This window comes from Erythrolamprus reginae, chromosome 2 (assembly GCF_031021105.1).
Source record: "Erythrolamprus reginae isolate rEryReg1 chromosome 2, rEryReg1.hap1, whole genome shotgun sequence".
Classification (NCBI taxonomy): domain Eukaryota; kingdom Metazoa; phylum Chordata; class Lepidosauria; order Squamata; family Dipsadidae; genus Erythrolamprus; species Erythrolamprus reginae.
The window spans coordinates 8,341,922-8,366,467 of NC_091951.1; the positions used below are offsets into that span (position 1 = coordinate 8,341,922).

A 24,546-nucleotide genomic window follows, 5' to 3' on the forward strand; every position below is an offset into this window, starting at 1 on the left:
GAATAGAAAACATGGAATGGAAGAATGGAATGAAATAGAATAGAAGAATAGAAAATATGGAATGAAAGAATGGAATGGAATAGAACAGAATAGAAAATATGGAATGGAAGAATGGAATGAAATAGAATAGAATAGAAAATATGGAATGAAAGGGAATAGAATAGAATAGAAAATATGGAACGAACTGGAATAGAATAGAATAGAAAATATGGAATGGAAGAATGGAATGAAATAGAATAGAAAATATGGAACGAACGGGAATAGAATAGAATAGAATAGAAAATATGGAATGGAAGAATGGGATGGAATAGAATAGAAAATAGAAAATATAGTATAATTTTAATATATTGTATGGTATAATTATATACTGTAATTTATGGTGTAGTATAATTATAATATGTGTACAATATATAGTACATAATGGAATGGATAATACTGTATATAATTACAATCACTTTCCTAACGGAAACATTTTCTTGTAGAGAAAGCCAGTTTTAAAAAGATGCCTTTGGGGGAGGGAGGATGTGACAGCTGCCTCCCTTCTGCCCACATGGAAAACGCAGCCTTTCTCCGCTCTTTGCCCGAGCAGCTACATTGCACAGGGAATCCACCAGAGGGCTCCCTCTACCAAGCCACGGGAACACAGTGCGCTTCGCCATTGGGCAGCTCAGAGGGCTGGAAGGCTGCAAGCTGGCTTTTCAGAGGAGGAGAGAAGGGAATGACATCACAAAGCTTCGCCTCTCTAGGACGCCGCACTCTCTCTCCATCACTCTTTGAGCTTTGCTGCAGGTAAAAAAAAAAACATTGCTGGGGAAGGGGGGAGGGTCTTGCAGGTGAGACAGCCAGATGTGGCTCTAAGGGAAGAGAAGGAGGGGGGTTTCTTCCCCATGCAAAGGGAGGCGGAGGGGACTCACCCTCGAGGAAGGAGAGACATATGCTAGGTCCTTATTCAAGTTCAGTGGGAGAGTCCACTGTTCCCCAGCTGCCCCTTCCCATGCAAACAACAGGCAGGGAGGGTGGGGGAGAACCAGACAAGCCGGGCCGCCCCCCCACCCCTCCGGAACACCAGGATTCCCAGTTCATATTTTTCTGGAAATAGCTGGAGTGAAGGTAGAGGGAAAATTTGCCTTATTATTTATTTTATTTATTTATTTATTTTGTCCAATACACAATGAGGGTTTTAGTGGGTATATATCTATATACACATAGTAAAATACATGATGAAGGTTCTAGAGGAGATACTCATAGTAAAATATATTTAAGAAATAATAGAAAAGAAGATATAGTAATAGAACATATCAATGAAAGAATAGAAGAAGAGATATAGGAATAGAAGGAAGCCATAGGAGATATAGGAGAGACAATAGGACAGGGGATGGAAGGCACTCTAGTGCATTTGTACTTGCCCCTTACTGACCTCTTAGAAATTTGGAGAGGTCAACTGTGGATAATCCAAGGGTAAAGTGTTGGGGGCTTGGGGATGACACTATGGAGTCCGGTAATGAGTTCCACGCTTCGACAACTTGGTTACTGAAGTCATATTTTTTACAGTCAATTTTGGAGCGGTTAATATTAAGTTTAAATCTGTTGTGTGCTCTTGTATTGTTGTGGGTGAAGCTGAAGTTGTCGCCAACAGGCAGGACGTTGCAGCATATGATCTTGTGGGCAATACTTAGATCTTGTTTAAGACGTCTTAGTTCTAAACTTTCTAGGCCCAGGATTGAAAGTCTAGTCTCGTAGGGCAGCGTTTCCCAACCAGTGTGCCGCGAGACATGGTCAGGTGTGCCGCCAAACTCCTAGGGCAGCTGGGCGGGGCACTGCCGGTGCGGCTACTTTCCGATACTGCTATTGCTGGCGCTCTCCTGCTGGGCCCCAAAGAAGGAAGGCGGGAAAAAAGGAGAGCTTCATTCTTCGCACTGGCAGCAAGAGGAGGAGGGCGCCATCAGCAGCGGCACCAAGTAGTAGTCGGGGGATGGCGGTGGCAAGAGCTCCAGGGCGGAGGCACCAGCAGCGCCCCGCCCAGCTGGAGCTTCCCTGGCGGGGGCGGCAACCAATATCCTTTGGGGCCCGGAGGGAGGGCGGTGGGAGCAGGAGGGTGCCGGGCCGCGCACGCCTGCGCCAGTGCACCCCAAAACACCCCCCTGCACACCCTTTTCCAAAGGCGCTCTCGAAGCCGCGTCCGCCCCCCCGTGCCTCTAGCCCCCTCGCACCCCTGGCTACTCGCTGCTGCCTTCGCCAAAAGCGCTTTTGTCTCGGGCTCTCAGCGAGGGGGCTGCAGGAGAGGCGGCGAAGGCGATCTCTCTCGTTCTCCGGAGGTTGGCGAAAGTGATTTTCAATGTCGGGGGCGCGGGCCGGCGTGCGCTCTCCCCCTCCCCCTGCCCCATTCAAAGTAAGCTGGCAGGGGGATGGGGAGAGAGAGCGCCGGCCCGCACCCCCGACATTGAAAATCACTTTCGCCAGCCTCCGGAGAACGAGAGAGATCTCCTTCGCCGCCTCTCCTGCAGCCCCCTCGCTGAGAGCCCAGGACAAAAGCGCTTTCGGCGAAGGCAGCGGCGAGTAGCCAAGGGTGTTCCCTTTTGCAGGGCTCCCGCTTGCAGTCAGCTGACAGAGAGAGAGAAAGAAAGAGAGACATATAAGAGAGGCAGAGAGAGCGAGAAAGAGAGACAGCAAGAGACACAGAGAAAGAGAGATAGAGAAAGAGAGAGAGAAAGAGAGACATGGCAAGAGAGGCAGAGAGAGAGAAAAAGAGAGACCTAGCAAGAGAAAAAGAGAGACTTAGCAAGAGAGGCAGAGAAAGAGAGAAAGAGAAAGAAAGAGAGACATAGCAAGAAAGAAAGAGAGATAGCAAGAGAGGCAAAGAGAAAGAAAGAGACATATAGCAAGAGGCAGTGAAAGAGAGAGAGAGAGCAAGAAAGAGAGAAAAAGCAAGAAAGAGATAGCAAGAGAGACAGAGAGAGAGAGCAAGGGAGAGAGAAAGACATAGAGGGAGGGAAGGAGGGAGAGAGAGCAAAAAAGAGGAAGAAAGAAAGAAAGAAAGAAAGAAAGAGGGATGGAGAGAGAGAAAGAAGGGAAGGAAGAGAATGAGGGAGGGAGAAATAGAGCGAAAGGGAGGAAGAGTGTTTTTTTTGTCCAAACTTTTCTTTAGCTGCCCACCCCCCCACTCCCCCGTTCAATGTTCCCCAGGATTTTGAAAATATGAATAATGTGCCGCGGCTCAAAAAAGGTTGGGAAACACTGTCGTAGGGTATTCTGTTTCGAGTGGAGGAGAGAAAGGCTCTTCTGGTGAAGTATCTTTGGACATTTTCAAGGGTGTTAATGTCTGATTCACACCTGGTGCTGGATGAGGCCCAAAGAGAACAGAATCTTTCCCAATTCAGCCCGTCTTAAGAGGGGGAGGGAAGCAGGACAAGCATATCCAGGTTTTTTGCAGGGCAAACCTGGCTCCTACCTTTGCCTAACCTCTTTGGACTCTGCATATTAGTGTGTAACTAAGGCTCTCCAAAGGTCAATCTTAAAAGGGGGGGGGGGGGAAATAGAGCATTAGATTAGATTATTATTATTATTAGAGTTGGAAGGGACCTTGTAGGTCATCTAGTCCAACCCCTACCACTCCTCAAGCAGGAGTCCCTACACCATTTTATTTATTTATTTTTGTTTGTTTGTTTATTTACTTATTCCAATACACAATACATATAGAAGAGAATAGACATAAGGTAATATATATAAAGAAAAAATATAAAAATAGAGGAAAAGATATATGAAAGGAAGAAAAGATATATGATATATGAGATAAAGGAAAGACAACTGGACAGGCGACGAAAGTCACACTGGTGCACTTATGCTCGCCCCTTACTGACTTCTTAGGAACCTGGAGAGGTCAATCGTGGATACTCTAAGGGAGAAATGTTGGGGCTTAGGGGTTGACACTATGAAGTCTGGTATTGAGTTCCACGCTTAGACAACTTGATTGTTAAAGTCCTATTTTTTACAGTCAAGTTTGTAGCAGTTAATATTAAGTTTGAATCTGTTCCGTGCTCTTGTGTTGTTGCGGTTGAAGCTGAAGTAGTCATTGACTGGTAGGACGTCGCATCATATGATCTTGTGGGCAATATTTAAATCATGTTTGAGGCATCATAGTTCTAAGCTTTGTAGGCCCAGGATTGTTAGTCTATTTTCGTAGGATATTCTGTTTCGAGTGGAGGAGTGAAGGGCTCTTCTGGTGAAATATCTTTGGACATTTTCAAGGGTGTTGATGTCTGAGATGTGGTATGGGTTCCAGACAGATGAGCTGTATTCAAGGATGGGTCTGGCAAAGGTTTTGTAGGCTCTTGTGAGTAGTGTGAGATTGCCGGAGCAGAAGCTACGTAGGATCAGGTTAACAACTCTAGAAGCCTTTTGGGCGATATTGTTGGACAAATGGCACTCCAATCTCCCTTTGAAAGTCTCAAATGTTGGAGCTCTCACAACCTCCGCAGGCAAGCTGTTCCACTGTTTAATCGCTCTCACTGTCAGAAGGTTTCTCCTTATTTCCAGGTTGAATCTTTCCTTGGTCAGCCTCCATCCTTTATTCCTTCCCTGGCCTGAAAACTAAGGCATCCACCTAAAGCATCCTAAGCCAGGATCGATAATGTCTTTTCCTTTAATTTGATGTGAACTGAAGTTTTGTGGTTTGCTCATTTGTTTGGGGTTTGACACGTTGCGTGAACCCTGCTTGGAGGTGACCATAGTTTAAGTTTTTAAAAAGCAAGCCCTTCTTTGTAGAAAATTAAAAAGACATAGAAAATGCTCCAAATACATATAGAAACATAGAAGACTGATGGCAGAAAAAGACCTCATGATCCATTTAGTCTGCCCTTATACTATTTTTTGTATTTTATCTTAGGATGAATATATGTTTATCCCAGGCATTTTTTAAATTCAGTTACTGTGGATTTACCAACCACGTCTGCTGGAACTTTGTTCCAAGGATCTACTACTCTTTCAGTAAAATAATATTTTCTCATGTTGCTTTTGATCTTTCCCCCAACTAACTTTAGATTGTGTCCCCTTGTTCTTGTGTTCACTTTCCTATTAAAAACACTTCCCTCCTGAACCTTATTTAACCCTTTGACATATTTAAATGTTTCGATCATGTCCCCCCTTTAATCAGCATTCCAAGTTTTTGATGGAAGACAATTTTGTATTTTTCAACCAGGCTGTCACAAACACGCACATGTTTCTACTCAATGCCATTGCAATTCCATCTCCACCCAGAAAAATATTTTTTTCCATGGAGATGAATATTGCTCAGGGGTTAAATCCACCACTTTCTAATTCTTGAGATAAAGTTAAGATCACACGAAGTGTTAGCACTGACTTGGACTATCTGTCAAAGCAAAGCAAGGTTGTGGCATACACTTGAAAGAAAACTAGGAAGTGTGAAATTGTGGAGTGTGTCTGGCAAAGAACAAAGAATGCTAAAATGTGTTAGCAAAAACTTCAGAAGAAAAGGATTTAAGGGTAGTGATTTCTGACAGTCTGAAAATGGGTGAACAGTGTAGTCAGGCGGTAGGGAAAGCAAGTAGGATGCTTGGCTGCATAGACTATCCACTGTTGACCTCACCTGATTCCTAAGAGGTCAGTAAGGGGCATGCATGTGAACCAGAGTGCCTTCTGTCCCCTATCCTAACGTTTCTCTTTTACTAGTATCATGTATTGCCTTTGGTAAACTTCTTAAAACCCACCTCTGCCGTCAGGCATGGGGGAACTGAGACATCTCCCCTTGCCTATGTAGTTTTATGTATGGTATGTTTGTGTGTAAGCTTTTTATATAATGGGGTTTTTAGGCTTTTAATGTTAAATTGTTATTTTAGACTTTAATATTAGATTTGTTATTGTATATTGTTTTATCACTGCTGTGAGGCGCCCCGAGTCTGCGAAGAGGGGCGGCATACAAATGTAATTAATAATAATAATAATAATAATAATAATAATAATAATAATAATCATCATCATCATCATCATCATCATCTACATCATGCAATCCTAGGTGCTTGGGAAGCGCCCGACTGGTGATGAAATACGAAATCCAGCATAGTGATCTCGTTTGCTGTGTTGTATTGATGATGATGATGATGATAATAATAATAATAATAATAATAATAATAATAATAATAATAATAATCTATATCACGCAGTCCTAGGTGCTTGGGAAGCGCCCGACTGGTGATGAAATACGAAATCCAGAATAGTGATCTCGTTTGCTGTGTTGTACTGACATAATAATAATAATAATAATAATAATAATAATAATAATAATAAATATTATTATAACTTTGTATACCACCAATACATACTTGACAAAACAAATAAATAAAAATAAATAAATCTTAACATAACTGCAGCAGCAGAAACAGTGCTTTGAATGAAAATTATTTATTAAATTATTATTTATTAAATTTGTATGCCGCCCCTCTCCGCAGACTCGGGGCAGCGTACAAGTTGTTTGGAGAGCCACAAGATCCCTTGGGCCCATTTGGCATTGCGTTATAGGACAGAGAGAGAGAGAAAGAGAGAGAATGGAGATACAACCTTCACCGAGTGAGGGAACTGGAAGAGGTGGTTCTGCTGTTCTGCCTGGAAACTGCAGGGCGGTCAGGCCAAGAACTGGACAGAAGATCCTGGAGAAGAAAACTAAGGTCCCTTCAGAAGTTCAGTCCTGGAACTTGGGGAACGTCCAATACCAGGCTCCCGAGGATCCCCGAGGACTTTGCAGCCGACTCCATGACTTTTGTAATCAATGGTTCAAAGCAGAAAAGCACACCAAAGCCCAGATGCTGGACCTGGTTGTTTTGGAGCACTTCCTGGCTCTTCTGCCCCTGAAGATAGAGAGCTGGGTGCGGCAATGTGGAGCAGAGACCAGCTCCCAGGCGGTGGCGCTGGTGGAAGGCCTTTTCCTGAGCCGGGTGGAGGAGCAGAAAGAGCAGGTGAGAGACCTTCATTTTGAGAACCCAGAAGGGGTTGAATGGCGGCTGTTGGGGCCTGGATGGGTGTCAACAAACTCAAACTCAACCCAGACAAGACGGAGTGGCTATGGGTCTTGCCTCCCAAGGACAATTTCATCTGTCCGTCCATCACCCTGGGGGGGGGGGGGAGAATTATTGACCCCCTCAGAGAGGGTGCACAACTTGGGCATCCTCCTCGATTCACAGCTGACATTGGGACATCATCTTTCGGCTGTGGCGAGGAGGGCGTTTGCCCAGGTTCGCCTGGTGCACCAGTTGCGGCCCTATTTGGACAGGGAGTCATTGCTCACAGTCACTCATGCCCTTATCACCTCGAGGTTCGATTACTGCAACGCTCTCTACATGGGGCTACCTTTGAAAAGTGTTCGGAAACTCCAGATCGTGCAGACCACGGCCGCGAGAGCCATCGTGGGGCTTCCCAGATTCGCCCACGTATCTACAACACTCCGTGGCCTACATTGGCTGCCGATCAGTTTCCGGTCACAATTCAAAGTGTTGGTCATGACCTTTAAAGCCTTACATGGCATTGGACCAGAGTACCTCCGGAACCGCCTGCTACCGCACGAATCCCAGCGGCTGATAAGGTCCCACAGAGTTGGCCTTCTCCGGGTCCCGTCGACTAAACAATGTCGTCTGGCGGGACCCAGGGGAAGAGCCTTCTCTGTGGTGGCCCCAGCCCTCTGGAATCAACTCCCCCTGGAGATTAGAACTGCTCCCACCCTCCTTGTCTTCCGTAAACTACTTAAGACCCACCTATACCGCCAGGCATGGGGATTTGAAACATCTTTCCCCCAGGCTTATTATAATTTACGTTTGGTATGTATTTGCTGTTTGGTTTTAAATTATGATAGGGTTTTTAGTTTTTTAATATTAGATTTGTGCCATTATAATATTGTTTTTATCGTTGTTGTGAGCTGCCCCGAGTCTTCGGAGAGGGGCGGCATACAAATCTAATAAATTATTATTGTTATTATTATTATGCCGGTTCGGTAGAACCGGTAGCGGGAATTTCCCCCTGCTCACTGAAGCAGCAACAAAGGCCAGCTGGACAAGCCCCCAAACCAGTCCTCTGGCTTGAAATCCATCCACCAGAGCCAAATTTAAGCGTAAATAACCCTCTGCGCATGCACAAGACCTCCTGCGCATACACAGACCAGTGTAACTCGAATGCGACGGCACGCACCCCAGCGTAGCACTTCCGGCACAACCCCGGAACCTGTAGGGAAGGTAAGTAGAACTGGCTGACTTTTTCACTCCTCCCTACCAGAGGTTTCTGACATACATTGTTCCCTCAGTTTTCGCGGGGGATGCGTTCCGAGACCGCCGGCGAAAGTCGAATTTCCGTGAAGTAGAGATGCGGAAATAAATACACTATTTTTGGCTATGAACAGTATCACAAGCCTTCCCTTAACACTTTAAACCCCTAAATTGCAATTTCCAATTCCCTTAGCAACCATTTAGATTATTACTCATCATGTTTATTTATTAAAGTTTATTAAAAAAAATATTTATTAAAGCCGGATGAAAGTTTGGCGATGACATATGACGTCATCGGGTGGGAAAAACCTTGTTATAGGGGGGAAAAACTGTAAAGTATTTTTAATTAATATTTTTGAAAAACAGTTTTATAGACTTTTCGCGAAGTTCGAACCCGCGAAAATCGAGGGAACACTGTAGAAACATAGAAGACTGACGGCAGAAAAAGACCTCATGGTCCATCTAGTCTGCCCTTATACTATTTCCTGTATTTTTATCTTAGGATGGATATATGTTTATCCCAGGCACGTTTAAATTCAGTTACTGTGGATTTAGCAACCACGTCTGCTAGAAGTTTGTTCCAAGGATCTACTACTCTTTCAGTAAAATAATATTTTCTCATGTTGCTTTTGATCTTTCCCCCAACTAACTTCAGGTTGTGTCCCCTTGTCCTTGTGTTCACTTTCCTATTAAAAACACTTCCCTCCTGAACCTTATTTAACCCTTTAACATATTTAAATGTTTCGATCATGTCCCCCCTTTTCCTTCTGTCCTCCAAACTATACAGATTGAGTTCATGAAGTCTTTCCTGATACGTTTTATGCTTAAGACCTTTCACCATTCTTGTAGCCCGTCTTTGGACCCGTTCAATTTTGTCAATATCTTTTTGTAGGTGAGGTCTTCAGAACTGAACACAGTACTCCAAATGGGGTCTCACCATCACTCTATACAGCGGGATCACAATCTCCCTCTTCCTGCTTGTTATACTTCTAGCTATGCAGCCAAGCATCCTACTTGCTTTTCCTACTGCCCGACCACACTGCTCACCCATTTTGAGACTGTCAGAAATCACTACCCCTAAATCCTTCTCTTCTGAAGTTTTTGCCTTCATAACATGTGGAGATGTTTCACTAATTCTTGTAGGATATTTTCTCATTACTTATTTTAGAAAACAGGTATTCCTGGCTTACTTTTCCAGCCTTCCTGTTGAACATTGGAGGCTTTCAAGAATCCATTCCAAGTTCCGTGATGTCCACTAATATGCCGATGATACCCAGTTATACATCTCCACCCCATGTCCAGTCAATGAAGCAGTGGAAGTGATGTGCCGGTGCCTGGAGGCTGTTGGGGCCTGGATGGGTGTCAACAAACTCAAACTCAACCCAGACAAGACGGAGTGGCTGTGGGTCCTGCCTCCCAAGGACAATTCCATCTGTCCGTCCATTACCCTGGGGGGGGGGAATCATTGACCCCCTCAGAGAGGGTCCGCAACTTGGCCGTCCTCCTCGACCCACAGCTCACATTAGAGAAACACATTTCAGCTGTGGCGAGGGGGGCGTTCGCCCAGGTTCGCCTGGTGCACCAGTTGCGACCCTATTTGGACTGGGAGTCACTGCACAAGGTCACTCATGCCCTCATCACCTCGAGGTTCGACTACTGTAACACTCTCTACATGGGGCTACCTTTGAAAAGTGTTCGGAAACTTCAGATCGTGCAGAATGCAGCTGCGAGAGCAATCATGGGCTTTCCCAAATATGCCCATGTTACACCAACACTCCGCAGTCTGCATTGGTTGCCGATCAATTTCGGGTCACAATTCAAAGTGTTGGTTATGACCTATAAAGCCCTTCATGGCAACGGACCAGATTATCTCAGGGACCGCCTTCTGCTGCACGAATCCCAGCGACCAGTTAGGTCCCACAGAGTGTGTCTTCTCCGGGTCCCGTCAACTAAACAATGCCGCTTGGCGGGACCCAGGGGAAGAGCCTTCTCTGTGGCGGCCCGGCCCTCTGGAACCAACTCCCCCCAGAGATTAGAATTGCCCCCACCCTCCTTGCCTTTCGTAAGCTCCTTAAAACCCACCTCTGCCGCCAGGCATGGGGGAATTGAGATGCTCTTTCCCCCTGGGCCTTTACAATTTCATGTGTGGTATGTCTGTATGTACGTTTGGTTTTTTATATTACAGTGGTCCCTCGACTTGCGCGTTCTCGATTAGCGCGAAACGCTGCAACGCGGTTTTTCAAAAAATATTATTTAAAAAAATAAAATATTAAAAAATAATTTTTTTTTTATTCTGTTCCCTGAATGGAGACCGCCGGCCGCTCAATCGGGCCGGCAGGGAACAGAATGGAGCCTTCCGCGGCGGGGCTGGGGGAGCCGAGCCCAGCCCCGTGACATTCGCTTTCCTGCCACCCGCAGCCGAGTGATCGTGGGCTCCTTCGCAACCTCAGAGAGCTTCCTGGTTTTCGTGAGCTTTCATGCCCAGGAAGCTCTCCGAGGTTGCGAAGGAGCCCAGGATCACTCGGCTGCGGGTGGCAGGAAAGCGAATGTCACGGGGCTGGGCTCGGCTCCCCCAGCCCCGCCGCGGAAGGCTCCATTCTGTTCCCTGAATGGAGACCGCCGGCCGCTCAATCGGGCCGGCAGGGAACAGAATGGAGCGTTCCGCGGCGGGGCTGCTATGGGGGGGGAGACGAGCCCAGCCCCGTGACATTCGTTTTCCTGCCGCCGGCAGCCGAGTGATCCTGGGCTCCTTCGCAACCTCGGAGAGCTTCCTGGGCATGAAAGCTCACGAAAACCAGGAAGCTCTCTGAGGTTGCGAAGGAGCCCACGATCACTCGGCTGCAAGCGGGAGGAAGGCGAATCCCACGGGGCTGGGCTCGGTTATCCCCCCGGCTCCCCTCCTACCAGCCCCGCCGCGGAAGGCTCCATTCTGTTCCCTGAATGGAGACCGCGGGCCGCTCAATCGGGCCGGCAGGGAACAGAATGGAGCGTTCCGCGGCGGGGCTGGGGGAGCCGAGCCCAGCCCCGTGACATTCGCTTTCCTGCCACCCGATTGAGCGGCCGGCGGTCTCCATTCAGGGAACAGAATGGAGCCTTCCGCGGCGGGGCTGGTAGGAGGGGAGCCGAGGGGATAACCGAGCCCAGCCCCGTGGAATTCGCCTTCCTCCCGCTTGCAGCCGAGTGATCGTGGGCTCCTTCGCAACCTCAGAGAGCTTCCTGGTTTTCGTGAGCTTTCATGCCCAGGAAGCTCTCCGAGGTTGCGAAGGTTACATCTTCCGCTGCCAGCCAGGCCATGCTGGCGGCAGCGGAACAATCGCTGGCTGTCAACTTTTCTTTTTAAAACTGGGCAGGAGCTGACTTGCCTCCCCAGTGCTAAAAAGAAAAGTTGACAGCCAGCGCTGCGAAACCGCCGAAACCGGAAGGGGCGAGGTGGGGGAGAACGGGAGGCTCAGCATTCCGTCAGCCGCAGCGCTGGCTGTCAACTTTTCTTTTTAAAACTGGGCAGGAGCTGACTTGCCTCCCCAGTGCTAAAAAGAAAAGTTGACAGCCAGCGCTGCGACTGACGGAATGCTGAGCCTCCCGTTCTCCCCCACCTCGCCCCTTCCGGTTTCGGCGTTCGGCAACGGAGTCCGGCGCTGGGGCCATGCGGGGCCGCTCATCCAGGGGGGCGTGGACTGGCAAGCGGCAAGCGGCAAGTGATCTGGCGGGAAGACCAAGGGAAGGTTCCTTCAGCCGCCCAACACCTGATCCGCTCCGCAGCGCGGCAGCAGCGAGGAGCCGAAGATGGGGTTTCCCCTTTGCCTTTACCCCATCTTCGGCTCCTCGCTGCTTCCGCGCTGCGGAGCAGATCAGCTGTTGGGCGGCTGAAGGAATCTTCCCTTGGTCTTCCCCGCCGCCCACACGCAAACTCCACCATCTGCGCATGTGCGGCCATGAAAAAAATGGCGCACATGCGCAGATGGTGGTTTTACTTCCGCATCCAGTATAACGCGGAAATCGGTTAGCGCGGGAGGTCTTGGAACGTAACCCCCGCGCTAATCGAGAGATCACTGTAATGGGTTTTTTAATCATTTTTAGTATTTATTGGATTATTATTGTACATTGTTTTATTACTGTTGTTAGCCACCCCGAGTCTCCGGAGAGGGGTGGCATACAAATCCAGTAAATAAAATAAATAAATAAATAAAATCATTCTTATTTTCTCCTCTCTCCTATTTCAAGTCCTTCACAATGGACATCAGATATCTTGAGGGAAGCAGGAATTCATCAACCCCCCTTCAGGAGCTGTTTCCGAGGAGCACCTCTCTGGCAGATCCAAGTCAGGATATTTTGGGAGGTAATCAGTGATGGGCTACTGCCCCCACGTGGAGGGACGCAGTGGGGGGTATTACGTTTATGCACTATTTATTGAATACTTAATAGTTTTTTATTGTCCTTCCTTCTCTAGTAACTTAGTATGATCCTTAATTACTTTTAAAATAGGAAATAATTAAATAGTATGTTTTTACCCATAAAGGCTTTAATCATTTCAGTCATTATCTAGAACTTAACTTTATAGCAATTAAAGAAAATTGAGCTACTTGCCTAATCTGTTATCATACTGAACCTTGTGGGTTCAGTACAAATCCTTAAAATGTTACTGTGCTCCTTCACAAATAATGCTGTCTATCATTTGGCCTTTTTGTGGCTATTCAAATAATGTGACTTAATCAACTGAAAAAGAGTCCAAGCACCTATTTAAAAACTTATCTTGGTCGGTAAGCTACTCTCACCCAGTCACATGACCTTTAGGCCACCCCTGGTCACATGATTGTCAATCCACTCCCACCTGGTCACATGGCCTGCAAGCCACTCCTACCTGTTGTGGTTGGCTCTGGCCCAACTCCTGCCCCAAGGAATGTGGAGGTGGATGTTGAGGAAACATCCACATGCCATAGGCCTGATTTGCTCCCGACGAAGTCTCCTCTGACGAAGGAAGCATGAGTGGCAGGGAAGAGGGGAGTTTGGCAGACAGCCCAGGAGGAGATCAATCATCCTTATCATCCCTGGATTCTGAACAAGAACATATGACGGACCCACGCATGCGTAGAGTGATGCATAGGAGAGAACAACTGAAGGATTATTACAGGAGATAAGTGAGGCCACCTGTGGTTGGGTGGGGCTGCTGTAATTAGTGCTATAGATAAAAAGAGCAGCGTGCTGGTTTAGCCTCGTGGAAGTTTATCTGATTCATAGTTCGTCAAGATCGTGGTTTGTTGTTTCCCTGTTCAAGACTGTGGAATTTCTGGACTTTTGGAATTGGACTCAATTTCCCAGATACTGGGTGAGAAATTGGATTGCATTTCACCTGTGCCTTGTGTATACCAGAAAATCCCTTTGACATTTAAAAACATTTATGTTGCTAAAGACTTTTGGTTTTCCTTCTATCGTGTGGTGTGTGTCTTTTTGGACTAATTACCCTGTAATTATGGGCGGTTGGGACAGGCCGGCAGAACACTACCCAGTCACATGACCATCAAGCCACACCCACAAAACAAGCCACACTCACAGTGTGGCAGTAAAAATTTAGTCAGCCCATCATTGGAGGTAATCGATATTTTGGGAAGTAATCCAAAGTCCTCCATTCTCCAGAAAGTTCCGAGCTCTCTCCTCGTCTTGTAAAACATGTCTTCTTGTTTTGATAATTTTTAAAATGCTGTTTTTACCTCACAGGGAAGACTCCATTGGAGTTGTCGGCTCTTTACAGTGCAGCTGAAACAGTGGTTGAACCCCCAACTCAAGTAAGAGGAGCAAATTCACTCGTTAATATTCATCTTCTCCTTTTCCTTCAGGAAGTCCGGGTGGTATACAGCAGGGGTCTCCAACCGCCGGTCCGCGGACCGGGACCGGGCCGTTGGGGGTTTTCAGCCGGTCCGCGGCGCCAGGGCCCCCTCGGCCTTTCCGCGCTGCCCACCGCCCGCCCGAATTGCCCCCTCTGCTCCTCTGCCACCTCCTGCCTTTCACCGCAGCTCCTCCCGCATCCGGAACGCACGCCCTGCCCGCCTCACATTTGCCGAGAGGACTTTCGCCCCGGGCTCTCAGCAAGGGGGCTGCATGAGAGGCGGGGCCGGCGGAAGGTGATATTCAATGTCGGGGGCGCACGGGCGGTTTTGCGCGCGCTCCCTATCTCCCTGCTAGCCCACTCGGAATACTGTATTCAAAATAAGAAAAGCCTTCGCCGGCAAAGGCTTTTCTTATTTTGAATACGTATTCCGAGTGGGCTAGCAGGGAGATAGGGAGCGCGCGCAAAACCGCCCGTGCGCCCCCGACATTGAATATCACCTTCCGCCGGCCCCGCCTCTCATGCAAACCCCCTTGCTGAGAGCCCGGGGCGAAAGTCCTCTCGGCAAATGTGAGGCGGGCAGGGCGTGCGCGCGTCACCGCTGAGAAGAACGGAGAGAGAACGAGAGTGAGTGAAAGCAACGGACAGCAAGATAGAGAGAAAGTGAGAAAGAGAGAGTGAGAGAAAGGGGGGGAGAGAAAGAGATAGCAAGAGAGAGAGAACAAGAGAGAGAAAGAGCGTGAGAAACAAAACAAGAGAGAAAGAGTGAGAGAGAGAGAAAGCAAAAGAGACAGAAAGAAAACAAGAGAGAGAAAGTGAGAAGAAGAGAGAGAAAGAGGGGGAGAGAGAGAAAGAGAGAGGGGGGAGAGAGAGAAAGAGAGGGAGAAAGAGAGGGAAAGGGGGGAGAGATAGCAAGAGAGGGAGAGAGAAAGAGAGAGGGAAAGGGGGAGAGAGTGGGGAGAGAAAGAGGAGATAAAGGAAGAGGAGAGAGAGAAAGGAAGAGAAAGAAAGAAAGAGGGATAGAAAGAGAGAGAGAGTGAGAGATGCTCAGTGAGTCTTTCTTTGAAGTTGCCTTTCTTTCTTTCTTTCTTTCTTTCTCTTTCTTTCTTTCTTTCTTGCTCTTTTTCTTTCTCTCTTTTACCTTTCCTTCCTCTATTTCTTTTCTTTCTCCTTCCTACCTTCTTCCCTCCCTCCCTCCAGTCCTTCCTCTCTTACTCTCCCCTTTCATAAGTTTCCTTGCTTCCTTCCTCTGTTCCTGTACCTTCCCTCTTTCCTTCTTTCTTCCTTCCTTCCTTCCTTTCCTCCCTTCCTTTCCTCCCTCCATTTCTTGCTTTCCTTTTCCTTCCTCCCTTCTTTCCTCCCTCATTCCCTTCTTTCACTCCTTCCTCTCTTACTCTCCCCTTTCACACCTTTCTTTGCTTCTTTGCACCCTTCTTCTGTTCCTGTACCTTCCCTCTTTCCTTCCTTCCTTCCCACCCTCCGTCCATTCATTCACCCATTCCTCTCTTGATCGCCCCTTTTACGGCGCCGCTGACAGCTAGCTCCCCCCCCCCCCCCCGGGCCATGGAAAACTGGTCTAGCTGAAAGCCGGTCCCTGGTGCAAAAAAGGTTGGGGACCTCTGGTATACAGAGCACTCTCTCCTTCCCTGGCCTAGAAAAAGTAGAATAGAATAGAATACTTTATTGCCGCTTTGAATGTACATTCACAGGCATACATTAAAATGCAATTACAGTAGTACCTCATACTACTTTCGAGATACGAACCCGGGGTTCGGAAATTTTTTGCCTCTTCTTACGAACTTTTTTCGCCTTACGAACCCACCGCCGCGAACGCCGAACCCAGAAGTTTGGCAAAAGTTCAGGTTCAGGTGGCCGCCGAGAAGCACTGCCGCCCAGCTGTCACCTTCCGAAACAGCCGGGGAGGCTTCTCAGTGTTCTCCTGAACACTAAACCCCGAAGTTCGACAAAATTTCGGGTTCTGCATTTGAGTTCGGGAGAACGCCGAGAAACGCCGCCGCCCAGCTATCACCTTCGTAGAAGAGCCGCGGAGCTGTCGTCCGGTCAGGAGGCTCAAATGGAGGTGGGGAACCCCAATAGGGAATTCCACGGGTGGAGCTTTGACGTCACGGAGATGTCCTTCCTGGCCAGCTGAAACGTGGAAACCCGAATATACCAAGACCGTCATATATATAGAGACAGGGATGATAGATAGATAGATAGATAGATAGATAGATAGATAGATAGATAGATAGATAGATAGATAGATAGATAGATAGATAGAAGTGTATGTATGTATGTATGTATGTATGTATGTATGGATGGATGGATGGATGGATGGATGGATGGATGGATGGATGGATGGATCAATAGTTGGGAAAGTGACCACAGAGAGGTAAGTAGGTTTGCTACTCCCCAGTCAGAGGGTTTTGTGATTAAATGCCATCAGCTGTTTCATATTAAAAAATTTGTAACCAAGTCAACTGGATTTTCCTTGTTTTTGCTAGAAGATGTTTTGCTTCTCAGCCAAGAAGCTTCTTCAGTTCTGACCGAATGATGGAGCCTAGGAGGATTTCTCTTCCATCCCATTCCTTCCAAATACTTCCATTTTCTACCGTTCAGTCATTAGAGAGAGAGAGAGAGAGAGAGAGAGAGAGAGAGAGAGAGAGAGAGAGAGAGAGATATGATAGAGAAATCAATAAGGAAACTAGGATTACCTACTTTCACTAAAAGGCACTGAAAGTCTTGTGACATCAATCAAGGTGATTAAATTTGCCTGAACTATTTCTTCATTCAAAGCCTCTCTATTTTTTTTCACCTAAACCTTGGAATCCTAACAAGCACAACCATGTCTATAGTCTTGCTTTGGGAATTTTTACAAAATGGGGATAGACCTGACAAACCCTTTTTGAACCTATTTGGTTTCTTTGGTTTCTTGTTCAGGAGGGTCTGGTGTCCTTCAAGGAGGTAGCTGTGTATTTCTCTGAGGAGGAGTGGTCTGAGCTGGATGCAGACCAAAAAGCACTCCATTGGGAAGTCATGATGGAAAATTATAGGAATGTAGCCTCGCTGGGTAAGTAGGTTTGCTGCTCCCCAGGCAGAGAGTTTTGTGATTAAATGCCGTCAGCTGTTTCATATTAAAATGTTTCTAACCAAGTGGTATTTATTTATTTATTTATTTATTTATTTATTTACTTACTTACTTACTTACTTACTTACTTACTTACTTACTTATTTATTTATTAGATTTGTATGCCCCTCTCCGTAGACTCGGGGTGGCTCACAGCAACAATAAAACAATGTAGAAACAAATCTAACAATTTAAAAACACTAAAAACCCCATACACACAAACATACCATGAATAAACTGTATAGGCCCAGGGGAGATGTCTCAATTCCCCCATGGCAGAGGTGGGTTTTAAGGAGTTTACAAAAGGCAAGGAGGGTGGGGGCCGTTCTAATCTCCGTGGGGAGCTGGTTCGAGAGGGTCAGGGCCGCCACAGAGAAGGCTCTTCCCCTGGGTCCCGCCATACGACATTGTTTAGTCGACGGGACCCGGAGAAGGCCAACTCTGTGGGACCTAACCGGTCGCTGGGATTCGTGCGGCAGAAGGTGGTCCTGGAGATATGTTGATCCCATTTTCTCCTCAATTTGTGTCAATCTTTCTTTCTTTCTTTCTTTCTTTCTTTCTGTCTTTCTTTTTCTGAGCAGAGGATGAATGGAAGATGCTGGGATCCAGCCAGAAAACAGCAGCACCATTGTCAAAAGATGAGATGAAAGATGCAGAGACATTTTTTCAAAAGCAAAGTTCTGAAGTAAAACAGTTACAGGGGGAGCTGGGAAAAGGCTCTACTTTACCACACTTAGATATCAACGACTTCTTGAATAAAGATGATCCCCCAGAAAAAGAGGCGTGTGGAAAAATATCCACAGATGAATCAGGATTGTGTGACTGCTGCAGAAGCCACACTGTAGGGAGACAAAACGAACATGGAAAACGTCCCAGGAGGACTGTCTCAGTTACTTTGTCTCAGAGAGTACAAGGAGAGAAACCATATCAATGCCTGGAGTGTGGGAAAAGCTTCAGGGATTCGAGTTATCTTATTTCCCATAAAAGGATCCACACAGGAGAAAAACCTTACAAATGCAAGGAATGCGGAAAGAGCTTCCGTTTTGCACAAAGCCTCACGTCCCATAATAAGATTCATACCGGTGAGAAACCCTACGAATGTCCCAAGTGTGGAAAGACCTTCAGTCAAAAATATCAGTATACCGTACATAACCGAAACCACACCGGAGAGAAACCCTATAAATGCACGGAGTGTGGAAAACGCTTCACTAATTCCAGCTGTCTCACTTCTCATAAAAGGATCCACACTGGGGAAAAACCATATAAATGCCCGGAGTGCGGAAAGAGTTTCAGAGCTTCAAGTTCTCTTACTGCCCACAAAATGATTCACACTGGTGAGAAACCCTACAAATGCAAGAACTGTGGAAAGAGTTTCAGACAGAAATGTCAATATATTGTACATAACAGAATCCACACCGGGGAGAAACCGTATAAATGCTTGGAGTGTGGGAAATGTTTCCGTTCGGCAAAGCATCTCCCTTCTCATAAAAGGATCCACACGGGGGAGAAACCGTTTGAATGCAAGGAATGTGGAAAGACCTTTAGTGAAAAACATCACTTTACTGAACATAACCGAATCCACACTGGGGAGAAACCCTATAAATGCGCAGAATGCGGTAGATGTTTTACTGTGTCAAGTTCCCTCACTTCCCATCAAAGGATCCACAGTGGGAAAAAATCATATATCTGTCTGGTGTGTGGAAAGGGATTTACACAACATCAGTCCCTTTATGAGCATAAAAAAATTCACTCAAGGGAAACGCATAAAAAGAAACATAGTAGAACGGTATAAACAAATAGTTGAAAACTTTGGACTCTATGGTCCTTGAACTATTACGGTGGAGAAATGAAACGTTAGGGAACAAATGGAAGAGAAGACAGAATCATGATTCTGAAGAAAATGGAGAATAAATACAACTGAATTCTTGAATAATGTTGAACATTTAGCCCTGAATCTAATATTTCTTAAACTACAGTGTTCCCTCGATTTTTGCGGGTTCGAACTTCACGAAAAGTCTATACCACGGTTTTTCAAAAATATTAATTAAAAAATACTTTGCGGTTCCCCCCCTATACCACAGTTTTTCCTGCCCGATGACGACATATGTCATCACCAAACTTTCGTCCACCTTTAATAAATATTTTGTAATAAACTTTAATAAATAAACATGGTGAGTAATAATCTAAATGGTTGCTAAGGGAATGGGAAATTATAATTTAGGGGTTTAAAGTGTTAATGGAAGGCTTGTGATACTGTTAATAGCCAAAAATAGTGAATTTACTTCCGCATCTCTACTTTGCGGAAATTCGACTTTTGCGGGCGGTCTCGGAACGCATCCCCCGCGAAAATTGAGGGAACACTGTATACACCTCGGACACCTTTGCTTTTTACATCTCTCAGTTTATTGGCCACTCGAAGCACCTAATGTAGTGAGATAACAATGTCTATGAACTTTGATTTTGCTCTTTTTGTAGTTCTATTGACATCTGTTTAGCTCTATTTACACTGTAGATGACAGACTGGAGATCCAGATGGATCTTGATAGACGTGAACACTGGGTCCTATCTACCAAAATGAAATTCAATGTAGAGAAAAGTAACGTTTTATACTTAGGCAAGAAAAACCAAAAGTACACATATAGGCTGGGTGAAACCAGACTAATAGCACTAACTGTAAAAGGGATCTTGGAGTCTTAGTGGACAACCTGTTAAATATCAGCCAGCAGTGTCAGCCAAAAAAGCCAATGCAATCCTAAATTGCATTAACAGAGGAATACAATCAAGATCAAGGGAGGTACTAATATCACTCTACAAGGCCTCAGTAAGACCACTCCTAGAATACTGCACCCACTCTTTGAATACTGCATCCAGTTTTGGTCAACACATTCTGAAAAAGATGTTGAGATTCTAGAAAAAGTGCAGAGAAAAGCTACCAAGATGATTAGAGGGCTGGAGGCTAAACCATATGATGAATGTTTGCAAGTACAGTGGTACCTCGTGATACGAACCCCTCGCCATACGAACAATCCGAGATACAAACCCGGGGTTCGGAAATTTTTTGCCTCTTCTTCCGAACTTTTTCCGTCTTACGAACCCGCTGCCGCCGCCGCCAAGAAGCCCCGCCGCCCGGCTGTCGCTTTTTGAAACAGCCGGGGGGCTTCTCGGCGTCCTCCCGAACCCAAACGCCAAACCCGAACTTTTGCCGAACTTCCGGGTCCGGCGTTTGGGAGGCTGCTGAGAAGCCCCGCCGCCCGGCTGTCGCCTTTTGGAACAGCCGGGGGGGCTTCTCGGTATTCTCCCGAACGCCGAACCCGGAAGTTCTGCAAAAGTTCGGGATCGGCGTTCGGTTCAGGAGGACGTTGAGAAGCCCCGCCGCCCAGCTGTTAGCTTTTCAAAAGACCCGCGGAGCTGTCGGGCTGGTCAGGAGGCTGGAAAGGAGGTGGGGAATCCCAATAGGGAATTCCATGGGCGGAGCTTTGACGTCACAAAGACGTCCTTCCTGGCCGGCCAAAAAGTGGACTCCAGGAAGGACGTCTTTGTGACGTCAAAGCCCCACCCATGGAATTCCCTATTGGGATTCCCCACTTCCTTTCCAGCCTCCTGACCGGCCCGACAGCTCTGCGGCTCTTTTAAAAAGCTAACAGCCGGGTGGCGGGGCTTCTCAGCGTCCTCCTGAACCCGAACGCCAAACCCGAACTTCCAGGTTGGGCATTCGGGAGGCCGCCGAGAAGCCCCCCCGGCTGTTTCAAAAGGCGACAGCCGGGTAGCGGGGCTTCTTGGCGGCCTCCCGCACGCCGAACCCGGAAGTTCGGCAAAGTTCGGGTTTGCCGTTTGGATTCGGGAGGACGCCGAGAAGCCCCCTGGCTGTTTCAAAAGGTGACAGCCGGGTGACGGGGCTTCTCGGCAGCCACCCGAACCCGAACTTTTGCCGAACTTCCGGGTTCGGCATTGGGAGAACGCTGAGAAGCGCCCGGCTGTTTCAAAAGGTGACAGCCGGGCGGCGGTGGTTTTTTTGCGTTTTTTTTTCTTTCATGCATTAATTCATTTTACATTGTTTCTTATGGGAAATAATGTTTCGTCTTACGAACGTTTCGCCTTACGAACCTCCCCCGGGAACCAATTAGGTTCGTAAGACGAAGTATTACCGTACTCAATATGGCTAGTGTAGTGAAGAGAAACACCAGGGGTGACATAACAGCATTGTGTTAATGTTTGAGAGGCTGCCACAGAGAGGAGGGGGTCAAGTTATTTCCCAAGGCACCTGAAGGCCAGACAAGGAATAATGGATGGAAACTGATAAAGCAGAGATTCAACCTAGAAGTAAGGAGAACAATCAACCAATGCAACAATGTGCCTTCAGAAGTTGTGGGAGCTTCATCACTGGAGCCTTTTAGGAAGACTTCCATTTGTCAGAAATGGTGTAGGGCCCCCTGCTTAGGCAGGGGGTTGAACTAGATGATTTACAAGGTCCCTTCCAATTCTGTTAAGCTATTAATTCTCTGTCATTGAACAGTAGGCTGTCAAACTTTTAGTACTCTTTTATTTAGTCTTCTGGCTTCCTCATCTCGGAATGAGAAAAACACCATGCCAGGTATAAGCCACAAATGGGCAATCTCAGCTTTGCTGTCATCATGTAATTTCCTGAATAAAGGTCTCTCTTGGTTTTCATTCTTTTAAGGACTTGTTTCCACAATTGTTTTATGTAAAGTTTCATTCTCATTTATTTATTTATTTATTTATTGGATTTGTATGCCGTCCCTCTCCGGAGACTCGGGGCAGCTAACAGCAACTATAAAAACAGTGTACAATAGTAATCTGATGTTAAAAACGATTAAAAAATCATTAATATAAAACCAAACATACATACATACATACATACATACATACATACATACATACATACATACATACATACCATGCATAGAATTGTAAAGGCCTAGGGGGAAAGAGGATCTCAATTCCCCCATGCCTGACGGCAGAGGTGGGTTTTAAGTAGCTTACGAAAGGCAAGGACAGTGGGGGCAATTCTAATCTCTGGGGGGAGTTGGTTCCAGAGGGCCAGGGCCGCCACAGAGAAGGCTCTTTCCCTGGGTCCCGCCAAGCGACATTGTTTCGTTGACGGGACCCAGAGAAGACCCACTCTATGGGACCTAACTGGTCGCTGGGATTCGTGCGGCAGAAGGCGGTCCCTGAGATAATCTGGTCCGATGCCATGAAGGGCTTTATAGGTCATAACTAACACTTTAAATTGTGACTGGAAACTGATCGGCAACCAATGCAGACTGCGGAGTGTTCAAATATTAGATTTGTTCATTGTACACTGTTTTATCATTGTTGTGAGCCGCCCCGAAGTCTGCGGAGAGGGGCAGCATACAAACCTAATAAATAAATAAATAAATTGTGCAAAACATTCCCTCTCCAAATGCCAGCTAAAAGAAAAATAATAGTAATAGAGCCTCCTGATTGGTTGCTTCGTTTGGCGGGAGACTTGTTGCCATGTCAGATAGAGTTTGTTACATTGTGAACCCTATAAATACAAAAGCCTCCGCACTTTCTTTGGAGTGATTTTGACTGTAACCCGTTTGCATTAACCCTGTCAGTTCTAGCCGAATAAACAACTGCTAATTTCACCAGTTAACTCTCTGAGTATTTTTCACTGCTCTACCAAAATTATCCACAAACTTTGGCATAGAGCAGTGTTTTTCAACCACTGTGCCATGGCACACTAGTGTGCCGCGAGACATGGTCAGGTGTGCCGCGAAGCTCAGCAAGAGAGAGAGAGAGAGAAAGCAAGCAAGAGAGAGAGTGAGAAAGAGAGAGAAAGAGAGAGAGAGAGAGAAAGCAAGAGAGAAAGAGAGAGAAAGAAAGAGAAAGAGAGGCAGGGAAGGAGGGAGAGATAGAAAGAGAGCAAAAAAGAGAGGAAGGAAGGAAGGAAGAGGGATGGACAGAGAGGGGAAGGAAGGAAGAGAGAGAAAGAGGGAGAGAAATAGAGCGAAAGGGAGGAAGAGAGAGAGATATTTTTTTTGTCCAAACTTTTTTTAGCCCCCCCACTCCCCCCCCCCGCTCAATGTGTCCTATAATTTTGTATATGTAAAAAATGTGCCACAGCTCAAAAAAGGTTGAAAATCACTGGCATAGAGGATGCCAGATTTGCCTCGAGGACACGCATAAAATGTATGAGGTTTCAGGGGGGGTACAAATTCCCCTCCTGGCCCTGATTTTGAAGCCACAAAATGTCTGTTTGTTTGTTTGTACTGCACATATATTATTTTTACAAATACAGTAACTCAGGTTGTTTTCCCCACAAATTTCCTATGAGAGGGATTGGACTGAGAGTGATTGACTGGCCCAAAGTCACCCAGCTGGCTTTAATCTGTAAGGTAGAATTTGAACCCACATGTGAGACCACATTTGGAATACTGTGTTCAGTTCTGGAGACCTCACCTACAAAAAGATATTGACAAAATTGAAGGGGTCCAAAGACAGGCTACAAGAATGGTGGAAGGTCTTAAGCATAAAACGTATCAGGAAAGACTTAATGAACTCCATCTGTATAGTCTGGAGGACAGAAGGAAAAGGGGGGACATGATCGAAACATTTAAATATGTTAAAGGGTTAAACAAGGTTCAGGAGGGAAGTGGTTTTAATAGGAAAGTGAACACAAGAACAAGGGGACACAATTTGAAGTTAGTTGGGGAAAAGATCAAAAGCAACATGAGAAAATATTATTTTACTGAAAGAGTAGTAGATCCTTGGAACAAACTTCCAGCAGACGTGGTTGGTAAATCCACAGTAACTGAATTTAAACATGCTTGGGATAAACATATATCCATCCTAAGATAAAACACAGGAAATAGTATAAGGGCAGACTAGATGGACCATGCCGTCAGTCTTCTATGTTTCTATGTTTCTACTACGCCCTGGTCTGACCACACCTGGAGTACTGTATTCAGTTCTGGTCACCACACTTCAAAAGAGACATTGAAACTCTGGAGAAGGTGCAAAAAAGAGCAACCAAGATGATTAAGGGATTGGAAACCAAGACTTAGGAAGAGAGAATGAGGGAAGTGGGCATGGATAGCCTAGAGAAAAGGAGGGCCAGAGCGGACATGATAGCAGTCTACAAGTATACGAGGGGATGTCACAGAGAGGAGGGGATCACTTTATTCTTCAGGGCACCAGAGGGCTGGACGAGGAACAACGGCTGGAAGCTGACCAAGGAGAGATTCAACATGGAGATAAGGAGGAACTTCCTGATGGTCAGAGCGATCAACCAATGGAACAACCTACCAGCGGACGTTGTGAACTCCAACACTCTGGACATTTTTAAGAGAAGA

The 24,546-nt window shown here is 46.4% G+C and overlaps 1 protein-coding gene across 1 annotated transcript; it reads left to right on the plus strand.

The window, feature by feature from the left end:
* Window positions 1-737: 737 nt before the first annotated feature.
* Window positions 738-19,376, plus strand: LOC139159669 (zinc finger protein 331-like). Its single transcript, XM_070736991.1, has 6 exons — window positions 738-789; window positions 6,462-6,965; window positions 12,483-12,597; window positions 13,974-14,041; window positions 17,023-17,152; window positions 17,791-19,376. Exons 2-6 carry the CDS (start codon window positions 6,558-6,560, stop codon window positions 18,999-19,001), a joined length of 1,932 nt encoding a protein of 643 aa, XP_070593092.1. The 5' UTR covers window positions 738-789; window positions 6,462-6,557; the 3' UTR covers window positions 19,002-19,376.
* Window positions 19,377-24,546: the final 5,170 nt, after the last annotated feature.

Coding starts and splice junctions, on each gene's coding strand:
- LOC139159669 (XM_070736991.1), top strand. CDS start 6,558: ATGGAGATACAACCTTCACCGAGTGAGGGAACTGGAAGAGGTGGTTCT. Junction 6,966..12,482: donor TGGAGGAGCAGAAAGAGCAG/GTGAGAGACCTT, acceptor TCCTATTTCAAG/TCCTTCACAATGGACATCAG. Junction 17,153..17,790: donor TAGGAATGTAGCCTCGCTGG/GTAAGTAGGTTT, acceptor TTTTCTGAGCAG/AGGATGAATGGAAGATGCTG.